Here is a 25,180-nt window from a genome sequence, read left to right on the forward strand (position 1 = left end):
TACTCCTTCTGATGTATTTGTTTATTTTCTAGTGTTTCATTTCTTTCAAGTGAAATTCTTCTAAACTCGGTCTTTCAAACGATTTCATGTCCTTAGGGTGGGTTCCTGGAACTCCTCTTGGTTTCCAGCTCTTATCTGGGGATCAAAACCAGCCACCACTGTGCTGTGCTAGATCCAAGGCTCACAAAGTAAATCGAGGTATCCTCGCCAACGCCAGGTAGCAATATCATCTCTTAGGAAGTCATCCATGACAAACAAAGGCTAGAACGCTTACGGTAGCCATGCTGATTTCTGAAAGCGAATACTTCCAGAATATACTAGAAGACCACATTCACGCAGTGGAAAACCATGTGCTTTCCAAGAAATGTCTAAAATTATTTAGCCAGTCTGTATGAATTCAGAAATAAGATCTTGGTAGGAAGATGGGCAAAAGCACTTCACATCTCTTACTACTTGCTTTTGTTTTCTGAACCCGTCTTTAAAATACAAAGGAAGATGTTGTGGAAAATCTAAATTAAACTCAGGAGGGAAGGAATCCGGAGGCAAGAGTACAACTCTGTCTTTTTCTGTCCTGCACCACAGCTGTGCCTAGACAATCCAAACATACTGCGATTCCGTGATAAAAACTGTTGTTAAGCACAACCAAGCTGTGACTTGTTGAGATAAAAGGACTTTCTTAATAGTGTTTACTTACACATATATTAAACAGAGCCTGCTTGGTTAAGAGGAACAGTAGCAGTATTTTAATGGCAGGTCTTTGACAACAACTTCATCCTGTTTCCTCACAGAGGTAGTCATTACTGAACTGGCTCAGAGGGCAGAAAATTAAACACCTAATCATTACACAGGGTGTTGAAAACGCAGAGCTTTATGTAAATGGTAAGTACCACGAATGTTGTTTTCCACTGGGTTGAGCCTCTTGCACTGCCTATCAGCCCCTGTGAAAGCCTTTTAGTTTTCCAGCTTTTGCGATCGACGTACGTAACTGTGAATTATTCTTAAGGCTGACGTTATTAGGCAGGGATGCTTCAACACCACACAGTTACAGGGAACAATGATGTTTCTCCAGCCCAACGTATCACATTCCAACCGCAGGGAGAGCAGCTGAGCCTGGTTTACATTCCCCAGGCCCAGTTACACCTTTGTGGAGCGGCTCTTCAGTATCACCTGCTGAGACAGTCTCGTTTTACTTGGGACCACACTGACGAGGAACAGAAGGCCTAAATTCTGCCCAGGTTCTTGGTCTTGACCGAGGTGATTTTCTCTCCTTGAAAATAATAAAAGCTTTAAGTCTTTCTCCTCATGTACCTGAGCAAACTCACACATGGGTTGAACTCCACAAGGTATACTAAAGCCATCAACATGCTGCCACTGCTACATTTCACAGCACAAGGAGTAATTCCAGTGGCTTAGCCTACTGTTAGTCATCACCCCATTTCCTGACAGCAAAAAATGGAAGGGTATATTTACCCTAAGCAGTGAAGTGCATCAAGCAGTCCCTTGAGCTACCTCCAAAGGTTTCCCTCCGAGACTGGCTGCTCTGTCCCCTCAGGGGCACACCTGCGTTCACCCAAGCGGACAGCCAAACCGCCGCCGCACCACAGCTCTGGGCAGACGTGGCGCTTACGCAGCCGCCGCCGAAAGGGCGCCGCACAACGTGGCTGCACCACGCTGGCCAAAACCACGCTGGCCAACACCACGCTGGCCTTCGACCCTTTCCCCCAGCGGCGGAGGCACCCGCAAACCCGCCCCGCCGACCGAACGCGCTGCCCCGCCGCCCTCAGCCCCCCCTCACGCCGCGCCCTGCCCTCACGGCCGCAGGCGGCAGCGCCGTGAGGGGAAGGGCGGGAGCGGCTGAGGGGAACCGCGAGCGACCGCTGCGCCGCGCGAGCCGCCCCTCCCGCCCCTTCTATCCCTCAAGCTCCCGCCAACGCCACCTCGCCGCGCGCGGCAGCCGCGCCTGCGCAGTGGCGGCGGCACCTCTCGCGAGCGGAGGGCCGTCGGGCTTGGCGGGGCGTGTCCGCACCCAATTCGCCCGCGGGGCGCCAGCCTGCCGGGGGGCGGTGCCGTCAGGCCGGGGCACCAATGGGAAGCGGAGGAGCGGCGGGCGGGGGCGCGAGGGCCGCCTCGCGTCTCTCCGGGCGCGAGGCGGGGCGGAGCCGTTGGGCGGGGAGGCAGGCGCTGGCCTGGCAGTGATGGCGGACGATGGGGATGGGAGGCTAAGGACTGAGGGGAGCAGCGACGGCGGCCTAGGGGGCGGGGGCGCCGGGGAGCCGCCGGCCGGCGCGGCGGCGGTGGTGGGCGGTGAGATGTTGCTGAACGTGGGGCTGCTGGCGCTGGCGCTGCTGGCGGCCTACCGGCTGTACCTGCGCTGGGGGACGCGGAGCGGGCCGGGGGGCGCGGCCCGGCAGAGCCAGGCCGCCTCTCTGCCGCGGATGAAGCGGCGGGATTTCTCCCTGGAGCAGCTGCGCGAGTTCGACGGGACCCGCAACCCCCGCATCCTCCTGGCTGTCAACGGCAAAGTCTTCGACGTGACCAAAGGCAGCAAGTTCTACGGGCCCGGTGAGGGGCCGGGGCCGGGGCCGGAGCGGGGGGAAGCCGCCCTCCCGCCGTGCCGGGCGGGGGGCCCCGCGCCGCTCCTCGGCTGCCCCCCGCCTTTCGGGCGGCGCTGGCGGGAGGCGGCGCTGGGGAGGACGGCGGGGATCGGCTGCGGCGGGCGTGCTCTGCCGCCGGGGGCTCCGTGCCGAGGGTGCTCGGGCCTCACCCCCACTTGGGGGGGGGGGGGGCGGGTGGGTTTCGGGGAGGCCTCGTTGCGTTTGGGCGCTCCCTCGGGTCCCCCTGGGTTTTATCTCGGGCGGCGAGCCCCGTGCTCGCTGTCCGTACGCGGGGTAGGGCCGCCGGCTGTCCGTGGTGGTGTCACGGGAAACAGCCGTGCAAACCGCGACCTGGCCCTGGTCGCTGCCGTCCGCAACCCCTTACTAGGCCGGCCTGCCTGCCTGGGGCGTAACGGTAGTTTTAAACAGGTAATGCAAAACGCGTCTGGGTTCTCTTCAGGCATCTGTCACGCATCCATTTTTTCAGCTGCCTAGATTTGGATGTGCAATGTTTAAATCTTTTTTTTTTTTTCTCTGTCTTTTCTAGTAGGTTTCCCAAGTGCAACCGAGCAATGCTTCCTTCTACCTCTTACGGTTCAGGAAAGAAAAAACCCAGCTGATCACTTATTTAGTTGCAAGTGCCATATTGACTATGAATTTTAATCAGGATAGAGGCAGGCAGGGAGAGCTTGGGGACTGATATGTTGCTACCGTTGAGAAGAGTGCAGAAATCAACCCAATCTCTTACGTAGAAAAACAGACAATACAGTACTTTAGAGCAGAAGTGTATACTTGGAAGGTTTGGGAAAGCATGCTTCAAAGGCAATGTTATGTTTCCATATTCACATCATAGATTGTGGAACTGCAGTGTATTTTCTCATGATAAACAGTGTGCTTAATAATGAGGTGGATAAACTTGCTAGTGAGCACTGTGTTCACATCTGATGCCAAAGGAAATGAGGGTTATGACTGCTGATAATTTTCTTCCTTAAACAATGGTGGTTTGGAAAACTTGACCTAATCAAGTTATGCAGGAGTTTTCTTAGTAGGTATGGCTAGTGTCCTTGTATGAGGGGTGGAGGAGAGAGAGGATACATTCCCCCCCCCCTCAGGAAATAGTTCAAGTAAAGTAATTATTATTTTTTAATAATCTTAGGTTACAAAAAGAAAAATACGGAACTGGCATGTTACAAGTCTTGGGTTCTTAGCAGGGAAGTGATAAGCAGTTGTACAGTTGAAGTGGGCTAATATTTTGTAACTCTAGTTACCCTCAAAGTTCGCGATACCATCTCTGCCACCAGTCGCAGAAACGGAAACTGCCGTAACGGAATCAAAAGCGTTTCGGACTGGGTACTGTGAAAGCTAACAATGGAATCTAAACTACCTTACCATGCCTTCTTTTGCTTATTGACCAGTAAAGCTGAGAAAATGCAGTCTGGCGTGCTGCAGCTTTCATGAGACTTAATTGGTCTAGTTCTTTTGTCTCTCACTTTAGGGCTTTTTACACTGAGACCTATGCGCTGATATAAAATGCAGCTGATACATGTGCTACATGAAGCTTAAAACACCAGTAAGTTGACAGGTTGCATCATAAATTACTCAGTGAAATAATACTGAACTATAATCTAAACATTCACTTTAACTCTTCCGTGTATCAAGCATCAATTAAATTTTAGACTCTCCGCTGTAGATGTCTGGTTCACATCGTCAACCTCTGGAGGTCTGTTCCTGTGAGGAAGCTAAAGCTTTATGTTCTAGGACATCAGTCTGCTCTTTTGATAACTGCCAGCAGCTGGTTTCCCTAAAGCAGTGCTTCCAGCTTTTTGTGGAGAGGGACAAAGGCTTTTTTTCCCCCCCTTGTAGCAAAAGCTTGCCTTTTTATAACAGAACTGACATCATCTTTATCAGATCTCTGTTAATTTGGGACCATGCACGTTAGTGTAGTGATGCTCAACCCGCGCATCATCAGCTGTGAGTTTTCTGCCAAACCTGTTGGGTTTTGAATTGTGCTGACGTGCTTTCCCTCTACGGATGCACGTCGGGGAGTATTTTCTTGCAACTGTTTTTTCGCTGAAAAGAAAAAAAGCTACTAGGTGGTTTACAGGCCTTAAAAGATCTGAGAAGAGTTAGGTGGAAGTGTCTTCTACAGCTGGTTGAGACCTTTTCAGAAAAATTTCAGGCAGAGTAGCCAGGTGTCCACAGCAGTTCTCTTGGTAATTTTATGCCCCGTAGCTGGAGCATAGCAAGGGAAGTGCAAAGCACACCGACAGAGCCATGGCCAAATTTTGTGGAACAGAAGAAACAGTTGAGGGCGCTGGCTTTGCTGATGTTGCAGGCTCGGACTGTGAGCCTTTTGTACTTTGTTGTACTGATGCGAAATAGGGCTTCAGCCTTGAAGGCAGCAAACAGCATTGGCTGAGGGCTCACCATCAGATCTTAGGTCTGTATCTTGACGGCTGGGTTAACGTTGAGTAACGTGGCTGCCTCAGAAGACTTCTGATGTCTTGCAATTAAGGTCTGTTCTTTTTTTTTGCCTGCAGTGGAATTTAGATGCAAAGATGTTCCTTATTTTTCTACTTGGAGCAGAATTGTCACCTAGTCCAGACTTTTGTCCAGCATTTGAGATTCCACTAAAATTCCCACCAAGCTTCTGATTTTATTAGAAGCTCTCCTGGTTTTAAGTTTCCCTCCACTGAATCCTGTTACACAGTGGTTTGTTTCACTGAAGAGCCCTTTACGTATATATTTTTGAAAATTGATAGACTGTTGAAGTCATCCTTTCAAACAGCCATGGTTGAAAACTTCGGTTTCATGAACATTTAATTGAAACTCTTTCCAAATTTTTTTGTTTTCCTCATGTTGTCTTCTTTAAGCCTTCCACAATTTATCTCGTTGGTATCCTATTGGTCTTTGGTATGTCTAATGCATTTTATCTAAGAGCAAGAAAAGGTTCTATCACACATTTAACTGTCTGTGCCTCTGAAAAACACTTTGCTTACCTTGAACTCTTAATTTAAAACTTTACTTGCCAAGTTTTTTCCCAAAATACTGCTTCCTGGGGTAGTCCTCTGTCCTGCAAGTGTACCCTTTGTTCCAACACTTCACTTTTAGTTGCATTAAATATCAGCTGTTTGTGCCCAGATGAGTAAGTGTTCCAAAGTGGTTTGCTTGGTTATTAATTTTAATTAATTACCTTTTAGTCTATCATCTGCAAACTCTAAAGAAAATAAAGTAAACAATTAGCGGCTCATTATTAAAAATATCATGTAACCAGAATTTCAAAGAAGCTATTCTGGGGCAATTTCCCCTTCTGTACTCACATTTCATGACTTAGTCTAATGAATAATACCTTTAGTGTGTGCTGTGTTGGTTTTATAGCCTTATAATGAGAGACAGTTTTTTACTATTTCATTTATCACAACATTTAATTTCATGTTTGTTTCTGTCAAGGTTCCTGGCAGTATACTGGTCAATAGAAGGGCATAGTAAGAGTTAAAAAGTACTTTTAGCAGCTCTTAATATTTTACAGGTTTGGCTGTAAATTGGCCTGCCAAGATGATGCTGTAAACAGGTTTTGATGAACTTTACAAATACTTTGTGCAGTTGTGAAAAACGTACAGCTTTGAGCATGACAAAGCAAGATTTTATGCAATCCAGTGTATATGACTGTTCCACGTCACTTCTTGGTTCGTAATGTTTCGTGATTTAAAAAAAATCAATTTCCTGACTTCCCTTTGCTGCAATATATTGTCGTGGTCAACTCTCTCGTTCCACTCTTGTCTTTCAAAGATGATTTCTGCTTTCCGGTTTGCCAGGAGGAATAGATGAGGAAGTAGTAGTTCCTTCCACAGAAATTTCCATTGTAGTTCGTTTTTCATGACAGAAAATTTACCTTTAGTGCATGTTGCAAATCCAGTTAAGAACTGTGATTTCTGATGTTAAAATACTTTGAAAAATTCAGCAGTCAACAGCTGTCACTTTTTCCCATTGTATGTATGAAAATAATCTGATGGTGTTGGACTTGCTGTAAACTTCCTTGTGCCCCTCATGTGTGGCATTGATGCTTTTTCAATGCCTCCTTTGACAAGGAGGGACATCATTAGAGGAGGGACATTGTTATCTGGTGTGTCTGGAGGATTTTGGTAGGGGTGGCCTTGGCTTAAGAACGCAACAGGCCGAGGGTTTACAGAGGAGGACAGCGGGTAGGACTTGGGGAAAGAAGTGCTGCCTGTGGGGTGCGCATCTTCGTTCTGGTTTTGATGTTTGTCCCCTCTTTGGTGTCTGTGTAACGGAGGTGTCTCTCGCCCCGGGACTCAGCTTTGCAAAGAAACGGTGTTTCTGGATGAGGAAGCTGAGCTCCTGCCCGAAGCAGTAGAACTAGAAAGGTGTATACGTGCATATTGGCGAGAGATTGTTTCCATACGTAAGGGAGTAGTGCCCTTGCCAGCAGGATGGAGGGGTTGTTCTACGCCCTCAGCCCATGTTCACGGGGGGCAGGGGCCAGTGAAGCGATTTTGTGCAGGAAGATGCCTCATCGCTCTGTCTCCTCCTCTGCTTTGTGTGTCCATCAGCTCCCTTTCTGTCTTTTTTTTTTTTCTTTTTTAATAACCAGAACATATTCCTTAAAACTTGAGCAACTGTGTGTTTGGTAAAAGGTCTGTGTAAATCCCTAGTTCCCATTTAAACCATTCACGTTCCAGTCACCTGAGGTTTCAGGGGCCTGACCGAGCAGGTGTGTTCAAGCTGCATTAGGATGTGACAGTGGCATCATTGTGAATGACATACTGGTATTAAATCCAGTATGTGCCAGTGTAGTTCTCTTAATCAAAAAACCTGGCCGACCTTGCTTGCCTTGTTAGGAAATAACTAGTGGCCAGAGCATTTCTCAGTGAAGCAAGATGTGGGATCTAGGTCCTCCTCAAGTACGGAGCTGTCTTCCAGGACTCTGCTGACTACTCAGCTACAGGCTCTCCTAGCAGTGCTCCTTGTCTGCCCCTTTAGTTGAAATTGGGTCATTGATTTTTGCACTTCTTTTCACAGAGTTAAGAAGGAAGCTAGCGAAAGGGAGTGAGGCCTCTCTCTTTCAGGTTTAGACCCCTCTTTCTAAGCAGTTCCCATCTTGGCATGTAGACTTTGTGGATTGCCCTCCCAAGAAGGCTTACTTTCCACGCAAGTTGTAACTTAAAATTGACCCACATCTTCCCTTTCATGTAAATCTGGAGTAGTAAAGTTAAAACTATGTCACCTTGAATTCCCAGTGATAAATGTTATTAGAAAGCTTCTGCTTTCAAGCTGAGCTGCGTCTCAAATGGCTTTGTTGAATTTGTAGCTTTTTCATTTCCTCATAAAAGATGCAACACTGAACAAACACGTGTCAGGACTCAGATGGAAAATTTTAAACAGACGGTGGAGCTTTCGCGTTGATTTGAAGTGGAAAAGGTAGACAAAGTGGTAGAATAGTGCAGCTGTTAATGATTTTGTGGTCTGTCTCCCTTTGTTCCTTTAACTTACATTAAAAGAGAGATTAGTCTTTATTCTTGCCTGCAGTTTAAAAAATGTTGTCCGTGAATTTCTGAGCTTCGGCCAAAACTGGGTTTTGTTTCCAGTGGCTGCATGGAGCCCACAGATGCAGAGAACATCTGGTGTGCTTTGCGTATTCGGTGATTGCTTGGAAGTGATTTTTGACTAGTTGAGGGAACGAAAGCCACCTTCAAACTGAACCTTGTTAACCTGTGTGGCTTCCTTAGAGCACTTCTGAGAATGAGTACAATTCTTGGCTGACAGATCACTCCGCTGGATATCAAGTCCACAAGCAGCTCTCTGTGGTGCAGCCCCTGTGCTGACACTTGGAGCAATCCAGAGTTCAGTGTGCAGCGTTCACCTTCGTGACCAGCAGTCTGGGACGTTCGGCAAAGCTCATGCGCAACTGAAACGCTCAGGTTGCCTCTTTGGTCAACTGAGAATGTCTAGTCAAACATTGAATGCCAGCGTAGGTTTTGCTGGGGGAACTGTTGGCCCAACCGGTTGAAAATTGAAAACGTGTGCTGGTCCAAGATGTGGTTTAGCCTGTTTTGGAGCAAGTGACTAGAAGCAGCGCTTCCAAATAAAAAGCTTGGGCAGCTTCATATCTCAGGTTTTTAAATACAGTGCTTTAATGTTAAATTTATCTTTCCTTGCCTGCTGTTGTTCTAGGGTGTCTGCAAAGGGAAATTAAATCTTCATTTCGGAACCAAAACAGAGCTAGGAGTGGCAGAAATCCCAAGTGCAGGAATTGGAAAGGTATTTTTACTGGCTGAGGAGGCTTCGATTTTGCCAGTTCTCAAGCTGCCCAGTTAATTTGTGAATAAAGGCGAACGTCAGGCTGGAACAAGGGGTCAGATTCATCAAGGCAGCCAGATTTTTAGATGGATTCAGAAAGAAAGTGAAGATCTGCAGGGGGCAGGTAGCGACATTTTGCATGCGCTGTAGCTTAGAGAAGGGTGTAGTTTGTACAAGGTAGAGCTTTAAGGTCAACGAGGACTTTATACAGGGGAAAAAGGCAGCATATAAATGTGGAGATACATAGGTGAATATGTGGCCTTGATAACTGTTTGGTCTCGGTGCTGAAAGAAACAGAGGGTCTGGAAGTGTTTTAATGTGTGAAAGCCACGATGGGAAGAAAAGCATTCTTCAAGGAACAAAGTTTTCCTTCCTGTCAGGCTCGTAGCTTAGCTACGTGTAGCCAAGTAACACGTAGCAGATGTGTTTTAATGGGTTTTGACACTTCCCTCACTTTCCTTTTGTTGTTGTGAGATGCCAAATAGGAGTGGAATGGGAATTTTTTAAAGAAATAGCTAATTTGGGGGTGCAGCAAAAGAAAAGCACTGAAATTTGGTGATAAGGTCTCCAAAAATGAGTTTGATACACATACCTATGCTAGTAGCACCTCGTTTGGCAGCCTCTCCGGTATGTAGATCGTGTCGTGGTGCAATCCATTATTTAGAACAGGAGCCGGTCTAAATAGGTAGGCAGACAAAAGGAAAGAAAAGAAGGACTAGGGGCAGGGCTTGCAGAGTGAACTGTATCTGGCCACGAAAGAACTCTGGGGGGGTATGTCTAGGATTGCACTGACGTCTCTACCTCAGAATCACGTATTTTCTCCCCGGGTTTCTCTGTGCTGGCACCTTCCCGGATGCTTCTCCAAGCGCGACGAAAGCTGATGGGCAAAATGCCTTTTTCAGACTGTTGCACCAGTGCTTACATAAAAGTGAATAGTGGACTAGGGCTTAGAGCAAAACCCCAGCCCTGGCTTTGAACAGGCAATTAATAGAAATCAATATTCTATATTAATATAAAATACTGAGTCTCTGTGTAGAAGTATCTGAGTGGAAGCTTTAAATCTTGAAGTAGGTTGCTCATACTGAGACCTCTGAACTTCTGCTTTAGCAACCCTGCAACTAAAGTGTAGCCAGGCTCGCACTTTTTCTAAAAATAATCGTAATACAATATTTGCCTTTTAGTAAAGGAATGAAGAATGGGACACGTTTCTAAGTTACATTTGCAGAGCTGGAATTTGAGATGCTGTCTCCTGAGTCCAAAGGCTGGTCTTTACTAATTAGCATTCTGTAGAGTGCTTGGGCCTGGCTTGGTGGTTTCTCTGTGACTCTTGAATACTTCTGTAGTAAACACGCCAGAATGTTAACATTTTAAGTTCAGTTTTAGAAAAGAAAAAAAAAAAAAAAAGGTATGATAGCCTCTGATATTACAATATATTTGCAGAAATGTTGCATCCGTTAATGCAAACCGATACACTCTAGAAGCATTCATGCTTTTATTGAGATGTGAGGGTGTTCAGGGCTCAACACTGGTAAATATAATGTAATTCTCTTTTTAATAGGAATAATTGGAATCAAGCTGGTGGACCAAGAGGTGGCATCTCAGCAGGTGCTGCAGAACTCCATAAACCACTGAACGCAGGGTAGAAGGGAAGGGGAACAGCGTGCTTCTCGAACTCTGGTTATGCCAGGATTTTGAAAAGGCATTATGCAAATAGCTAGTAGGGTTTATGGAAATAATTGTTTTAAACACTTCAGAGAAATGAAAAACTGGGGACAAGATACTGGGGGGGGGGCGAGGCTGAGTAGCAATTTATAATTGCTCTTATGGATTTGCTGATTGTGTGTGGTCTTTGTAAGAGCTGTTTATAGCTCCTGCGTTCTTCATTCAGAACCCCAAGGACTAGATCGCTGGAATGACAGCTATTTAGGAGCGAAGCAAGACTTTTTGTTTGAAGAAGCTCTATGTCACGTTGCAAATGATGGCCACCACTGCCTCTCACCCTGTTTTGTGGGACGTGACTGAGCACGTGAAACGCATAGATTTTGGTGTAGGATTGATTTCAGTCTCTGAATCTTGTTTTTCAAATAAACGTCTAATTCAGGACGGGAAAGGCGGTTCACGAGCCCTCTTGACTTCGTGTCTCTGAAGGAGCAGAAATGCAGTCCCTGATCCCAGAGGCAGTTATTGTGAGCGCCGTTCCTGGAGCCAAGGGTCTGAAAGGACGAGCATAGAGATGCTGTTAATCGTTACGGTGGTCTCTTAGGGCCAGGTTGGTACGTTGCAAGCTTCCAGCTGATAGTTCTTCCTCTGGTGTGTACTTGTTGTGAAATTTGGCTTTGAGATCAGTCGGTTTATCTCCAGAGAGACAAGGGAATTGTCTTTGGCACACAAGACACCCTTCTCTTCTCAGGTTTGGCTGTAAGCAACTCACAATGCCAAGCACTCCTGGGTGAAGAGACGACACCACTTCTGGTGAGGACGTAGTTTCTTCTAATCCATGCGGGACTCGGGTCCCCCGCCTCAGGAGCTCTTCCTGCTGCATTCAGCCTCTGTCTCAACCCTGAAGCTACCGCCCGGCAAGAGCAGATAGGTGTGGTGGCTGGAGCACGCGGCCCGGGAGGAAGCCAGCCTCTCTGAGGGATTCGTCCTGGTGCAGAAGAGGTCTGAGGTGCTACAGCGGGCAGTAGAGGGGGTGAAGGACAGTGTGTTGCCACTTGCTTGTGTTCATTCTTGCCCATGGGTGCTGCCTTTTCTTCAGGCTGATGCCCCCTGTCGTCTTCCGAGAGGTAAGCCAGAGAAGGGTTCTGGCCTGTTTATCCTCAAGTAGTGACCACCCTTCAGAATGCCTTGGGCAATTCCCTGTCGCTTAGCTGCTGCAGTTAGTGCAGACAGTTTTAAAGTGCTTTTTGTTTTGTTTTAATTGAGCTGAATGAAAGTATTTGGGTTTAGGTCAAGAAAATCTAAGACAACAGTGTGCTTGAAGTTCTTAGGATTATCTAAAATTTGGGCAAGCCAGTTACCAACCTCGTCCCGAAAGTTGTTAGTTTGCTAATCATCCAGGTCTCTTAGTAACAATATTCATTTGACAGTCATTGCTCAGAATTTTATTAGAGTATTTGTATTAGCGTGTTTGTGTTGCTTTGCATCGGTCAGAAAGCACCAAGGGAAGCAGTTGCTTTACATTTTAACGTGAAGATCTGTGCCGTTTTCAAGGACAACCCACGATACGTCTACGGGTGATGTGCTGCCCGAATTAAACGAGTGATTTCCACAGAAGTAAGAAATGCGTCAAAAGGCACGCTGTCTGTCAATCAGGTAGAAAGTTGTGGTGGTTCTGTAAGTGAAGTGAAATTATTAATTAGCGCTCTTAAGGTCTATTTATTGATAAAATTCAATGGATTTCTAATTCAGATGTCTATACAATTTGCCTCTATTCATGCCTGACTTGTAAATATTCTGTGTTTTGCTTAATGGAAGTGCGTGTCTTTTGAATTCCAGCCTCCAGTCCCTTTGGAATGTACGTCAACTGACTTGCATCAAATGACAGGGATTTTCCCAGATAACCCTTCAAAGCTCCTTTCTGGTTCTGCTTCCCTCAGCAGACTTTTATCTCCTAGTGATACTTAAGACTGAATTGCAGTGCTGTCGAGTGTCGAACAGCCACGGCGTTGAAACGACTGCTGTCGCCCTCGCTGCAGGAGTTCAATGCGTGGCTTCGGCAGGCTCTGTCCAGAGCTGAGACTGGTCACCATAAACAAAGTCTTGAAGGTATCGGTTTTGTCTTTTTGTTTTCAGAGGGTCCATATGGAATATTTGCTGGCAGAGATGCCTCCAGGGGACTAGCAACTTTCTGTCTAGATAAAGATGCACTCAGAGATGAATATGATGACCTATCGGACTTAAATGCTGTACAGATGGAAAGTGTAAGAGAGTGGGAAATGCAATTTAAAGGTAAATTCTCAAATGAGCAGCACATCTTTAGCTTAAGGAAATGCTTTTAATAGAAATGACTGATTGGGGCTCGGGGCATCTTTTTAAAATTAAAGAGCTGTTGACAGTAACATTAACAATGCAGTGCGGCTCGGGAAAAGACCAGGCCTTTCAGGCCTTTCTTCCACAGAGAGGATTCCACTATATCCCACTATGGCTTTTTCAGCCTTTTCGTTTTATACAAGAAAGCTGTTCTTTTCTCAGCTCTTCAGCGCAGAATTTTACTCTCCAGTCCCCGTGTAGCTCAGCTGATGGAACTCCTGCTCGCAGGTTGCTGGCTTTGGATGCCATGGAATTACGATTAGGACCAGGAGTTGTTTGGGCACAAAGAGCTGAACAAGTTTGTCTTGAAATAATTTCTCTAAAGTGTGGAAGTATGCCTCTGGAGGGAGGGGGAGTCGTTTGTCACAGTAATTGAAATCAAAACAAGCTGAGGGAATGTGTGCCAGTTGCAATAGCAGCGTTTCAGCCATTAGGTGATCAAGCTTGCCTGATGAGCTGCGGGAGAACGGCAGTGAAGTAATCAGAGAGTAGAGAGGGGTGGTTTGAGGAGGCCGAGTGCGCTGATAAATTGCCATCGGTTTCAGCGATTCAGGTTTAGAACCTTAGCGCGTAGGGGAGAAAGTCAACTTGCAGCAGCGCAGGCTAACGAGCAAATGCAGCTGTATGTGATTGTAATGGAATCATAAATCTTTTTCAGAAAAATATGACTACGTAGGTAGACTCCTAAAACCAGGGGAAGAACCATCAGAGTACACAGATGAGGAAGATACCAAGGATCACACTAAACAGGAATGAACTTTGTAAACAACCAAAGTCAGGGGCCTTCGGAACTGCAACCTCTTATTCCCCATCACAGAATGTCCTGCATCTTTGGGTACAGTTCATCTGCTGCGAAAAACATTCAACAGGTTTTGTACGAGGAAAATAATATACTCACAAATGAAGATTTGAATACTAGACATTATCTGTGCTGCCAGACTTTTTGTTGCAGTTGATTTGTAATGTCTGGTTAGGCTTCGTTAGTGAAGAGGGGCCAGGGATTTAAAGGCAACAACGCTATTCCTTTTTATCAGTAAGCTGAAGCCTTCAGATAGTCTGTATTACAAGCCCTCTGAACGACGTGAGTCTTCAAGCTCAGTGGAAGGTTTGAACCTTGTTTCGTGTGTGTCTTCTCCTTCAGCATTAAAGAAAAGCATACTCACATACCTCAGTGTCAGTAGGCGAGACTACTGAAACTGGCGTTAAAATGTGAATTCCCAGTTTTGTTTTGTATGTGGGCGGTCGCGGCCCCGGCAGAATACTTCAGTTCTCGAAGAGAAGGCCGTGTAGATTAGGATGGGGGCAAAATTCATCCTTTTCTCAAAAGGATTGGGCAAAACTGTTTCCCCTGCCACAGCTATTAGCTGAAGCCTGGCTCTCCCCCCTTTTCCCATCCTCTAAATCAAATTGAATATTAATCGTGCCTTATTTCGCTTACATAGACTTGAATTGTTTTAAGGGACAGCCCCGAAATTGTGGTTCCATAGTCACTACAAGCAGCATTGAGACTGAAGTTAGAATGTTCAGTTGACTGGAAAACCTTGGTGTCATTCTGTGTATAGAATGTAAAAGAGGAATACTCAGTGTTACTGCCATATGTTAATACTACATATACTTAAATTAGCATTGTGATGGCCAAATGCATACTCCCGTGCTTCTTTTTAAGTAATTACAAACACACAAAAAAAAAGTCACCCTTCCTCCTCTTCCAGAAGCTGCCTAACTTTTGGGAGCATAGCCTTCACCCCCCCCCGTAGAGTGAAGGGGCGTGCGCGCGTGTGTCTGTGTGCGTGTCTGTCTGAATGCAAGACTTGGGCGGGATTGTTTCTGCAGATACTGTAAATACGAGTTCCATTTTAATAAAGCATGTACAATACCACACGGGCTGTCAGACTTTGTGTAGCCGCTCTTAAGCCGAGCTGGAACGTGCTGGAACGCCAAGGAAGGGGAAGAAGTCTTGGATATGAAGCGTCCACCGTGAGCGACACCGTTCCTTGTCCTCGTGGTGTTCTTTTTCCTTTCAAGTCCCTGCTTTTGGAGAGTCTTGAAGACTTACTCAGGTAAGCTGTGTTTAAGAGATCAAACCTATGCCAGCGCATTGATGGTGAAAAAAAAATACGTGGTGGGAATAAAGGAGAAGCATTGTAGGAACGCAGGTAACGTAGAGCAAAAGGCGTACGTCTCGTGGCACTACCAGGGCACGATCGCTGGAGATCTGCGCACAGGTATCACTCAGCATATTGCAGAGATTTTACTGCCTGTTCTGTCACATTGGTAACGGGGACACGATCAAGTTCATGACGTGCAGCTTTACAGCTGATGTCTGTGGTGCTGTAAACTGAAATTCCAGGGGCTACTTCCTCTTCATCACTAGTTGACTGAAAGCGATTTATGTTGATGTAAATGAAACAGGTGAACAAAAATCTTCGTTTTAATGACTCGTAACTCTGTCCTAGAAGGCAGGTTGAAGTCTCTTCCTTGTGTAGCCAGGCTTGGGACACAACAGGTTTATCCCAGCAGCCGTAACAGCCGGAGCCGTACCTCCATAGAGGGAAGGTTACACCTGCAGGGTCTTGTACAGGCTGAACGACCCGGTTGGTGCGTGGCTGTTGGGCTGCCGGCTGTAACGCAGCACAGCACTACTCTCTGCTTGGGTCTCCTCCTGGCAAGCGGAGCGGCGGTGCGGTGGCCAGGCTTCAGTTTGCATGTTGGGACTGTAGTGCCTGCTCGTCACCTAAGGCAAGTAACCCCAAAAACGCAGGTCTGGGGGGAACACGACGCTCCCGAGGGCTAAAGAAAAGCTTTTGGCATTGGACAGGAGCTCGGCGTACTCAAACACCAGCTCCTTATCTGCATGCTTCACTGGGGAGGTTTTTCTTTCAACTGGAGCTCCTGGTGCAAGGTTTTACCGTGGCACCGAGGTGGGCGTAGCTGTGGAGCAGGACAAGAAGCTCTGGGGTAGAACAGCCAGATGAAGACTTTTTCCCCAGGCTTCCACATAAAAATACCCATCGCGTTGTCTTATCGCTTCCGCCGCGCAGCGGTGGCTGGAGGTTCTGAACACTTGCCGCGAGTTCCTCTGCTCTGCCCTCGCTGCAGCCGTTAGCGCGGCCCCATCTGGCACGGCTGTAGCGTTGGCTGTTGCCGGGCTGCCTGTCCTGCGTAGACGCTTCCTACTGGAGAGGGGTCGTGCCGTGGGCGCCATGACTGCCTAACCCCGGCGCAGCAGCTTTCGCCTTTCCCTTGGTGTAAGAAGTGCAGTGAAGCTTCATCACCATGAAGTTTTGTTGTTTTGTTGTTTTTTTTTTTTTTAATTCTTTTAAAAGAACAAAGCTTAAATTCTTACTGTTTATGATTCAGGATGGGTTGAACAGCAAGATGGGTAAAGGGGGAGTTTTGCTTTGAAGCAACTTGGTGGTGACAAATGTGAAGAACACAAAACTTGTCATCCCGTGGCAGCAGAACGTTGCGTAGACGTAATCCTGCATTCTGATATCTGGTGGATCTAAATTACCCTCTTGTATCCTACATACAACGTCACCAGTGATGTAATGCTGACGACCTAAAAGTGCAGCACACTGAGGCTTTGATTTTTACAAAGAGTTGACACGGATGAAGAGTCACTCGGAAGAACATCAGATCCATCCCCATTTCAGTGCAATTAATGCAGTAATTTTACAGAGGCTTCGTCCTTCTCATGTTTGTGTCAATCACTTGCTGAGAATTCACTGAGGTGAGACAGGCAGGCTGATACTGACAACGTGTTAAATTCTGTTTAAGAAGGGAGTGTTTCTCCTCATCTTCAGAAACAAAATGCATTTCCAGTTTACCCTTGTTTTCCTAGTACAGACTTAGCCTTCAACTAGTTTGAGTAGTCGTTTGTTTGGACACTTGGGCCTCACTTGCACAATGCTTCCCAAAAATGCCTTATTATGGCAAGAAATCTATTTTTAAACCTTGATTTTAAAAAAAAAGCCCGACAAACCATGTTGTTACTTGATCTGAACACCCTGAATTTGCACTGAAGCCTACAGAATGCTCCTTCCACGTGCTGTACTTGGGTCTGCTGAGCGAGAGCTGCTTTTCCTTGGCAAAGGTTTGCGTGCGCTGTCCTTCAGACCCAGTGTGTAAAAGCAGTTTGGCGCTCTGCTGCTGCTCGTTTCACTTGAAATATCTTAGTTCTACGCTGTTTCCCAAGTTTTTGGTGTTTGTTTTTTTTTTTTTCCTTCCTGCAAGATCAGTCTGATTTTACTATCTTCATTGTAAAGGTCAAGGAATAGTTAAACCTTACTCCAGCTTTGTTTGAGTGCCTTTGATAATTGTTTTAATTGTTTCTCTACAACAAAAGTTTGTGGGGTTTTATTTCCTCCAGGAAATACAGGCATTGTGTAGAATAGTGCAAAATATTGATCAAGACGTTGTACTCTGAATAGAACCGTCTTCTGGCTCTGCTTTGGGGTTGGCTTCATGGTTCAGGACAAAGCTGTGTCACTTTTCATGAGGCGTAACTCGCTCCTTCAGCAGCTCAGTCCCGAAGCGTGGCTCAAGTTTGCTCGTGAAGGTCAGAGCGTGTTGGTGATCACGCCCCGTGGCCTGAGAGTCCTTCGTGCAGGTTGGGTTCTCTCCCCTTTCAACATCACAGGCTAAGTGTGAGGAAAAACCCCTGCCCTCGCTGTCATCCAGCTGCTTTTTGGGGCAGGAATGGAATGGTGCCAGCGCAGCTCCGGCGTTGGCTGTTTATTCCTTTTCCTGCTTAGCGCCGTAATAACGTAACTCCGGCCTTGAAGGCCTAATTAATTATTTAGTTGCTAGATTTAAGTATGAATGTTACTGGCCAGTCCTTCCACTTGCTTCTAATTTAGGGTCAGAAGGGAATGGTTACACGTCGGGCTTTAGTCTTGCTTTTCATAGAACATGTGTGCCAATGCACATTTACCTGAGAACTTAAAACCACCAAAAAAACCCACCAAACAAACCCAAAGTATTCCTCACCCTTTCTCTTTGGGGATTCTTGTGGGTTTGTGTATTTTTTTTCCCTGTACCAGAAGGCAGCAACTTTACTCTGTTTCATCGAGGTCTGGTCTGGCACTGCAACCCTCTTGCAAAATTCATGAACAAATCCAAGTTGTCACCGGTCTGGTTGAAAAGTTTTCTTTTTCTTGGGATGATCATATTTTATGAACCTGTCACAGTTTCTAGGTAACTGGGCCAAGCCCACACGTGCGCACTGTGTAAGCCCTGGAAAATAAAGCCTCTTGGAGGTGTGGAGAGCCGCGGGCAAGTCTGGTTTTGTCACTTGCCCCCTGGCATTCAATTACTGCTTGTATAGAAACACCCTTTCTCTTGCCTGTCTCTGGCTCCTGTTTAACAGGAGTGAACTCCCTCTCCTTTGCTTTTACATGTTTGAAGGTGTGATTATTTTCTTTTTTTACTAGAAAGACACCTCAACTACTCATCACTTTGGAAGGCGCCAACCCAGGCCCGACCTTAGCATCAGTAACAGAAACGATTCAATCTTTTACCTTGTTGCCACCTAAGTTGTCCTGTGAGGTTACACAGGTCCTACACCACCACCCTGGACCCTACAGGGTCAGGTCGGGGGTTGCTCTGTTCGCATTTTCACAGTGGAGCCTGGGGAAGGGTAAGCTGCCACGGGAACCGCCTTCCTCCTCCTGCCAACACAACCATCGAGGCTGAAGACAGCAGAGAAGGCCGCACTGAAGGCCGCAGGCGTAGCCTAGCGGGGCTGCGGGGTTTGTCAGTAAAACACGGGCTAACGCTGGGTCTCCTCCTCCGGCTGGAAGCGAGGGAGCGCAGCCTGGCGCCGCAGCGCTGCCCAAAGCGAAGCCTGCAGGGTCGCGGCTGCTATCGCTACAAACTCGTTTCCGTCCATCCATTTCTCCCGCCACAAACTCGTTTCTGTCCATCCTCATGCCGGATCTCCCGCAGAAACCCAACTCCCTGTTAAATCCCAGGAGCTTCGGCCGTGCAGAGAGGCAGCTGCCGCTCGTTACGGGGAAACGTGACCTGGTCTCCAGCAGGAGTAAGAGCCCTCTTGAGTCTTGCCTTTTAAAAAGCCTTCAGCACCCAGTATGTTGAGCACAACTAAAGGAAAGTCTTACCGAGTTTAGGCAGGGCAGCCTTCTGAAGTATTTGTACAGTCATTTCTCAAGAGGAGAAACGAAGACAAACCTAAACAACATTCTTTAATAAGCACATGGGAGAATTTTTAGACTAGGAAAGGTCTAAGACTTGCTGTTTAGTAACTATCAGAACACAACCAGTCCTAACAGACCCACGGAAGGTTGGTTCACACGCACCTAGAAGGCAGCAGAAAGGATGCTGGGCAGGAACAGGCGTGTTCAAAGGCAAATGCATGGCTCTGCAGCAGGCAGGCCAGTTACCGAGAGGCGATTCACCACCTCAGACCAGCTAGGGAATCAAGCTGCTGCGCCAGCAGAGTCGTCAGGGTTCATTCTACAGTTCAGGGGGTTTGTTCTCGGCTCGGTGTGCAAAGGGCAGCCCTGGCAGTGTGGTTTCTGCCACCTGTCTGCAAGGGGAGAAAGGGAAGGTTCCAGCCCGTGCGAAGGGAAAGGGGGCATTCCTGAAGGGTAGCCAGTGCTGCCGTGGGGCTTGGGGGGGGGGGTTGTCCACCTAAATAGAGGGACACTGTCGAAGCAGCTGGCCAGGTGGAGACCAACAGGACAGACAGCAGGTAAAGTATTCACTCTCTTTGCCCTCAACCATATTTATCGTGCTCCTGCTCTATTTTTCTTTGACAAATACCCTGTCATATGAAAAAAAAAAATCAATATTGAACTTCTAAGACCCACTTCAGCTTTAACGGGCTGGGTTTCCCCGATACCTTAGTGCACCTGAAATTCACGTGCAAATCTGCAGCCTGACACTCCTTCAAGTTGTTTTGCTTCGCGCTTTGGGGGGGGAAAAAAAAATAAAAGGTGATATACAACACTATTAGGTTTTGTTATTGTTGTCGTTTTTATAAAATTTGTCAAGATATCACAAAATTACACACACTCGAAGCTTCATCACATTTTTCCAATGAAAAAGTGAAAGTATCTTAAATCTGTTACTTGTATATACAATTTCAATCCAAATTTACAGTCGCATCATTTTCTTGGATAGCAAAAGGCATGGACCAAACACAGGACTGAGATGTGTCACTTCAGCGTATTTCTAGGACGTTCCCTACGTTATCGGTACGTCTTCATTTAAATTCACGTAGAACAGGCCACTTACAAAAGGCTCCATTTTGTACTGAAATCGTATTCCCTGGGGGAAGGCCCCTGCTACCAGACTCCTCGACAAGGCAAACATTGGTCATTTGTTTCCTTGAGCTTCACAAGCCAATGACTGAAACAAATTAGCGGGCTTGTCACAACCCTGGAGGTCTGGTACAAGTTTAAAACCCCCTGCGTGGCTGTGCAGGCCGTCAGGGCACCTCCGTGGATTAAGGCGTTTGTGCTAGACGCAGCTTTTTAACTTCAAAGTTAACTGAAAGTCTTCCCTGCAGTTAACTAACTACCAGAAAGCTGAAATTCTTCTCACCTACCCTTGGAAGAGGTAAGTCACCCACTCGGTTCGTTTTGAGTCTTTGAAAACAAAGCCATGAAGTTCACAAGAAGTTACAGGATAGAAAGATCCCCATCTTTCAGCCTCAGAAATGGGTTTGTAGTTGAATAACTTACTTGCGGTGAAATTGCATTTAGACCCGTTTGAAATTAGTTAGGCTTAGCTAGCACAATTTAAGTAGAACTTCATTCAGCTATTACAAAATAAAGCAAAAAACAAGATTTACAAGGAATCCTTTGTTTCCCTCCAAACTCTTTTTTATTACTTGAAATATGGAGAAAAAAAAAAATTTAAAAATTATGCCTCTCCCGTTAAGAGTACTTCATAACCATAAGAGAATTCAAATGAAGACACCTCTCAAGCTGAGAACAAGCTGAGGAGCTTGCTAGTATAACAGCCTGCACAAACTGTAGATACCGTGCGTTAATTTAAGACACTAGAAAATCAACAGATCCATTTTCCCCTGTATTTTTTCCTGTTCCTTGAGTTATTAAGAACCAGTACTGAAGGATATACCTGCAAAACTATCCCAGTTATGTCCACTCAAACTCCATACTTAATAACATACTAACTATGGAGACCCTGAAAAAAAGAAAATAGAAACTATGTTTTTAAATAGAATCCAGAAATGCAGTTTTGTACGTAGCTGCACATTCTCGAGTGTGCTTTTGCCCAAAAACGTACTTTTTAATAGTCAGTGTCAAGAGCAAGCCAACCCCATAGATCCTTCCTTTACCTTTAAAATTCTCTATATAACGTAATCTTTGTTGCTTTGGTAAAATACAAATAATGGGGAAATCTGGGTAAAGAAAGCACTAAATAATCATGGGTGTATCATACCTTTTTTAAGAAACACGAGCTGAAATGTAAGGCATCCCCAAAGTATTTTTTTTGCATATGCAAGGAATGCAGTTCTCTGTAAACGAAAGCTTGAGGAAAGCAATACTGAAGCCAAAGCCTCTTCCCTAGGATCCTTCCGACGATCCCAAAGCCAAGAACGCCTCTCCTAGGGCGAGTGTTTTGGAACTAAATCCTGTGAAAAAGAGAATCCAATCCTTGGTCTTCCCACACATTTTTAATCGTGTATTAGACCGGCTCGCCTTGAGGACCTCCACGTTAAGAGAGCGATGTACAAGTTGACTCTCAAGGGCTCAGGCTCATCCGAAGTCTTATTTTTCCGGTACATCCCTTTCCGCAGACCTGGCGGCGGCGTTGTTCCGGCCCACGGACGCCGGCGCGGCCTTCCCGCGGGTCGTGGCTCCCGGCACCTGGGACTGCCGGGCAGCCGCGGGCTTGGCGGCCCGCGGCGGTTCAGAGTTAGCCTGACGCCGGCGGTGACCCGGCTCCTCGCCCGCCACGGCGCCCGCTCTCTTCCTGCCGGATTCTTCGCTAATAGGAGGCTGAAAGTAAACAACGGGCACCCTGCTCAGTGTTGGTCTGCAAGGCCAGGCCTGGGCCTTTCCGTGCTTTTCAGGGATCAAACCAGACCGAGCGCTCCGTAACGAGGCCCTTCGTGAGGCCTAGTGATCCCGCTGGTGATCCTCTCGAGCTGTCCTGGCCCTTGAGCTAGAGGGCCAACGGCGCGGCTCACTGCGGAGCTCAGCCTCACCGCGCCGTTTCGTCGCCCCAGCGTTTGCCCCAGCTCCTCGCAAAGGGAGGGCTACAGGGGGCGGGAGGGGACACAGTCAGGTAGCGCCCCACAACCCCGTCGGGGACAGCACGGCAGCACCGCGCTCCGAGTCACCCAGAGCGGGAGCGCGGCGTCCCGCAGCCAGGACGCGTCGGACTTGGCACGCGACGTCGCCGCGAGGACGACGCCTGTCACAGCTCGTTAATTCATCTGCCAGATCCTTACATGGCGCAGAAGTCACCCGCCTCACCGGGTGACAAATAAGCCGGTTTTTGGCTATTTAGTTCATTACACGATGAAAACGGATCAACGCTTTTTACCTTTTAGCCACCGCATCTCGGCACCATACTTCGGGTCAAATAAACCTGCATTTTTCGTGTCAATTCAGGGGTTTTTTTAATCATGCTGTTTCTAGTCATTGACAGGATTTGTAAAGCTGCCTTTTTATGAAATGAAGTGCTGTTCTCCCTTTACCTTGCAGTAAAAATACACCAAATACTTACTTACAACAGGCATTGAAACTTACATCCACTCTGAAGTCCTCCAGCCTCTTAAATTTATTAAGGTATTCTTGCAGTTGGGGGTCAATGGCCGGAGTCTTGTGCTGAGAGTACTTTAGGTAAGCCCAAAATTTTTCCAGTCCATAAAGCTGACCTAATAAGGGGAAAAGATAATTTTACCAAATTGACAAAGGTCAGATTTTTAATTAAAAACTTAATTATTCACTGTTTAAGAGAACCGTAAGGAAAAAGGAACATGAACAAAAGCTGCTCTTGGGCTCATTAACAAGTCAGTGCCCAGGAATTGACATTATCTCCCGACGGAAGTTACCCCGGCGTGAGCAGTGGCTGGCCTGTGATAATTACCAGCTTCATAGTCTCTCTTCGTTTCTTCCTGAAAATCCTTGAATATTTCTTGCCTGAATTTCTTTTCTAGGCCGTAGCTGTAAAATCTAAACAAGCATTCCAATCCGTACCTGGAATAGAACAGAGAGGTACCAAAATCTTACACAGACGCTCCTTCGTCCTCAGAACGTGGGGAACCGGGTGAGAGAAAGGCACTAATACCAAAGAGCGAAGGGGGCAGTGGTGACTGCCCTTGGGGTCATTTTTTCTGCTGGTTTTGTTAAGGCAAGAAGGAGTTTGAACAATTTGAATGAGGTTAAGAATGTCTTCACCCACGGAAGGAAGACTTAGGGGTGTCAGGAAGTCCCGAGCTGGCTTGTCACGGTCACCAGGGTTTTGTAGAATTCGGGACCGTTTAACAAGTGAGGAAATGCTGCACGTTTAGCTATTTAGCTGTAAAGCACAAAAATATACCAGCAGATTTTTGGTATTAAAGTAACTTCTGCAAACTGCTATTCTGATGCTTTACAAAGAGTCAAAGCTGAAGATGTTCAGAGTCGTTACAGCCAATGGTGAGAGCAATACCTGTAGTGTTCTTTCGCATCGTCGAGAGCGAGTTGTTTGAATTCCTCGTACATTTTCTTGTTAAAGTGGTCTCTCAGAAAAAAAGACCAGAAACGAAAAAGCGTGTTCATTTCTTGGGACTGGCCAATTCCCAACCGTTTCCTCTCTGGAAGACAAAAGAAAGGGGACGGGGAGGGGAAAAAAAAGCGCTATTTCCAAGTGGTTTTCTCTCAGTAACACACAGACAAGATCTTCCAGTATCTCCAGTTTAAATTCGAGGGCAATTTTTTTGTCAGGGAATGTAAAGTTAAATGGAAAGCAGAGCTCACCAAATAGAAGAATCACAGAAATTTTACTTTCCTTTCCCCAGAAATATTAAGGATGAGGAACAACGTGTCAAAAACCGGGATGGGACGACACCTGGTAACTTGTACCTGAAGCTTTAGGAAGCGTAGGTAGCGGCTTACCCGTTAGACACCTCCGGTGGTATTTGTGGTACACCTGTTGAGTAAAGCCATTTTCCTTTAACAGTTCATGAGACGGATGCTGGAATTTTGGAAGAGAATTTGGGGTACACCCGTAACTTCCTGCTAGCGGAGCTCCTTCGGAAGGCGAAGCATTGGAACTGCTGGAAGGAAAAAAAAAACACAACCCACAAACTCCACCAAACCAGTGTTTGCGTCCTATAAACGCTGCATTTCTACGGAATGAGTTGAAAACTGACCCACGCACGAGCTGTCAGAACAGTACAGTCACCTGACGACCGCTACGCTGCGAGCCTGGGGTCCCGGTTGTCTGTTCTGGGGTGCACCTCAACAACATCAGATTCTGCGCCAATATCTCAGAAACCAGGCGGTTTGGGATGATGATAATTAAACATTGCTGTAATGCCCGATTTTAAATGACTACTTAAAGGCAGAGTCACTGAAGCGAACATCAGTGCTTCAGGCAACGTTACTGCTGCTCCAGCGTGGCTCAACAAACGTCGTGAGCACCTATTCCGTGGTTTTGTCTGTCTTGATCACCCTTGTCTTGCTTCCACTGTACTGATAAACTGTCTTCTACCGCAGCCTCTTTCTCCAGTAGCAGTGAGAACCAAGGACATTGCCAACCCTTTTTCTACAGCAACCACCAAAAATTTACCTCACGGAGGAAGTTCTTGGCCTGTGGTCTCTGGAATCCATCACCCAACCGACATGGCATTCGAGGGGAGGATTTGTACTGTGTCGTGTTTTTCTTTTTCTTGGGGTCTAAGAAAGTAGTAAATGAAGTATTTAGTTCCCTAATTTGATTTCGCTCATCGTCTCCCTCTTAAGAACTCTTATATTCTATCATCTAACACATTATAAAGTCACAACACTCCAGTTCCGTAACCTAAAGATTAGACTTCTGGAACAAATTAAAAACCTTTATAGACATTACACTTTTTCAGCGAGGACTTTTAAGAAACATTACAGAGAAAACTCGGAAACCGTTTGGTAGAAACAAAAGAGAAATGAACACAGTAAATATTTCGAAGCTAAACAACAAAGAAGTAGAAGCATATCATTCCTTGCCTTTTCACAGGAGTTTTATAGGCGCTTTCTCGTTTTTCAAAAAAAAAA

The 25,180-nt window shown here is 46.5% G+C and overlaps 2 protein-coding genes across 2 annotated transcripts in view; one reads left to right on the top strand and one right to left on the bottom strand.

The window, feature by feature from the left end:
• The first annotated feature begins 2,195 nt into the window (after positions 1–2,195).
• Positions 2,196–14,823, top strand: PGRMC2 (progesterone receptor membrane component 2). The gene is made up of 3 exons (XM_086464173.1): positions 2,196–2,562; positions 12,708–12,863; positions 13,603–14,823. The coding sequence occupies exons 1-3, from the start codon at positions 2,196–2,198 to the stop codon at positions 13,698–13,700; spliced, it is 621 nt and encodes a 206-aa protein (XP_086320299.1). The 3' UTR covers positions 13,701–14,823.
• Positions 14,824–19,919: 5,096 nt separating this feature from the next.
• Positions 19,920–25,180, bottom strand: part of LARP1B (La ribonucleoprotein 1B) — a 31,411-nt gene continuing 26,150 nt past the window's right edge. The window contains exons 14-19 of the mRNA XM_086464489.1: positions 24,720–24,826; positions 24,044–24,204; positions 23,598–23,742; positions 23,034–23,143; positions 22,694–22,821; positions 19,920–21,937 (exon numbers count right to left, since the gene is read on the bottom strand). Coding sequence (XP_086320615.1) covers positions 21,707–21,937; positions 22,694–22,821; positions 23,034–23,143; positions 23,598–23,742; positions 24,044–24,204; positions 24,720–24,826 — 882 coding nt within the window. The 3' untranslated portion in view covers positions 19,920–21,706. The remainder of the gene's footprint in view (positions 21,938–22,693; positions 22,822–23,033; positions 23,144–23,597; positions 23,743–24,043; positions 24,205–24,719; positions 24,827–25,180) is intronic.

The sequence above is a fragment of the Leptosomus discolor genome, chromosome 4 (assembly GCF_034619465.1).
Source record: "Leptosomus discolor isolate bLepDis1 chromosome 4, bLepDis1.hap2, whole genome shotgun sequence".
Lineage (NCBI taxonomy): Eukaryota > Metazoa > Chordata > Aves > Leptosomiformes > Leptosomidae > Leptosomus > Leptosomus discolor.

Bases quoted from the DNA above. Each gene is read 5' to 3' on its own strand.
- PGRMC2 (XM_086464173.1), top strand. From the start codon at position 2,196: ATGGCGGACGATGGGGATGGGAGGCTAAGGACTGAGGGGAGCAGCGAC. The intron at 2,563-12,707 runs GTGAGGGGCCGG...TTTTGTTTTCAG, and splicing joins CAGCAAGTTCTACGGGCCCG to AGGGTCCATATGGAATATTT. The intron at 12,864-13,602 runs GTAAATTCTCAA...AATCTTTTTCAG, and splicing joins GTGGGAAATGCAATTTAAAG to AAAAATATGACTACGTAGGT.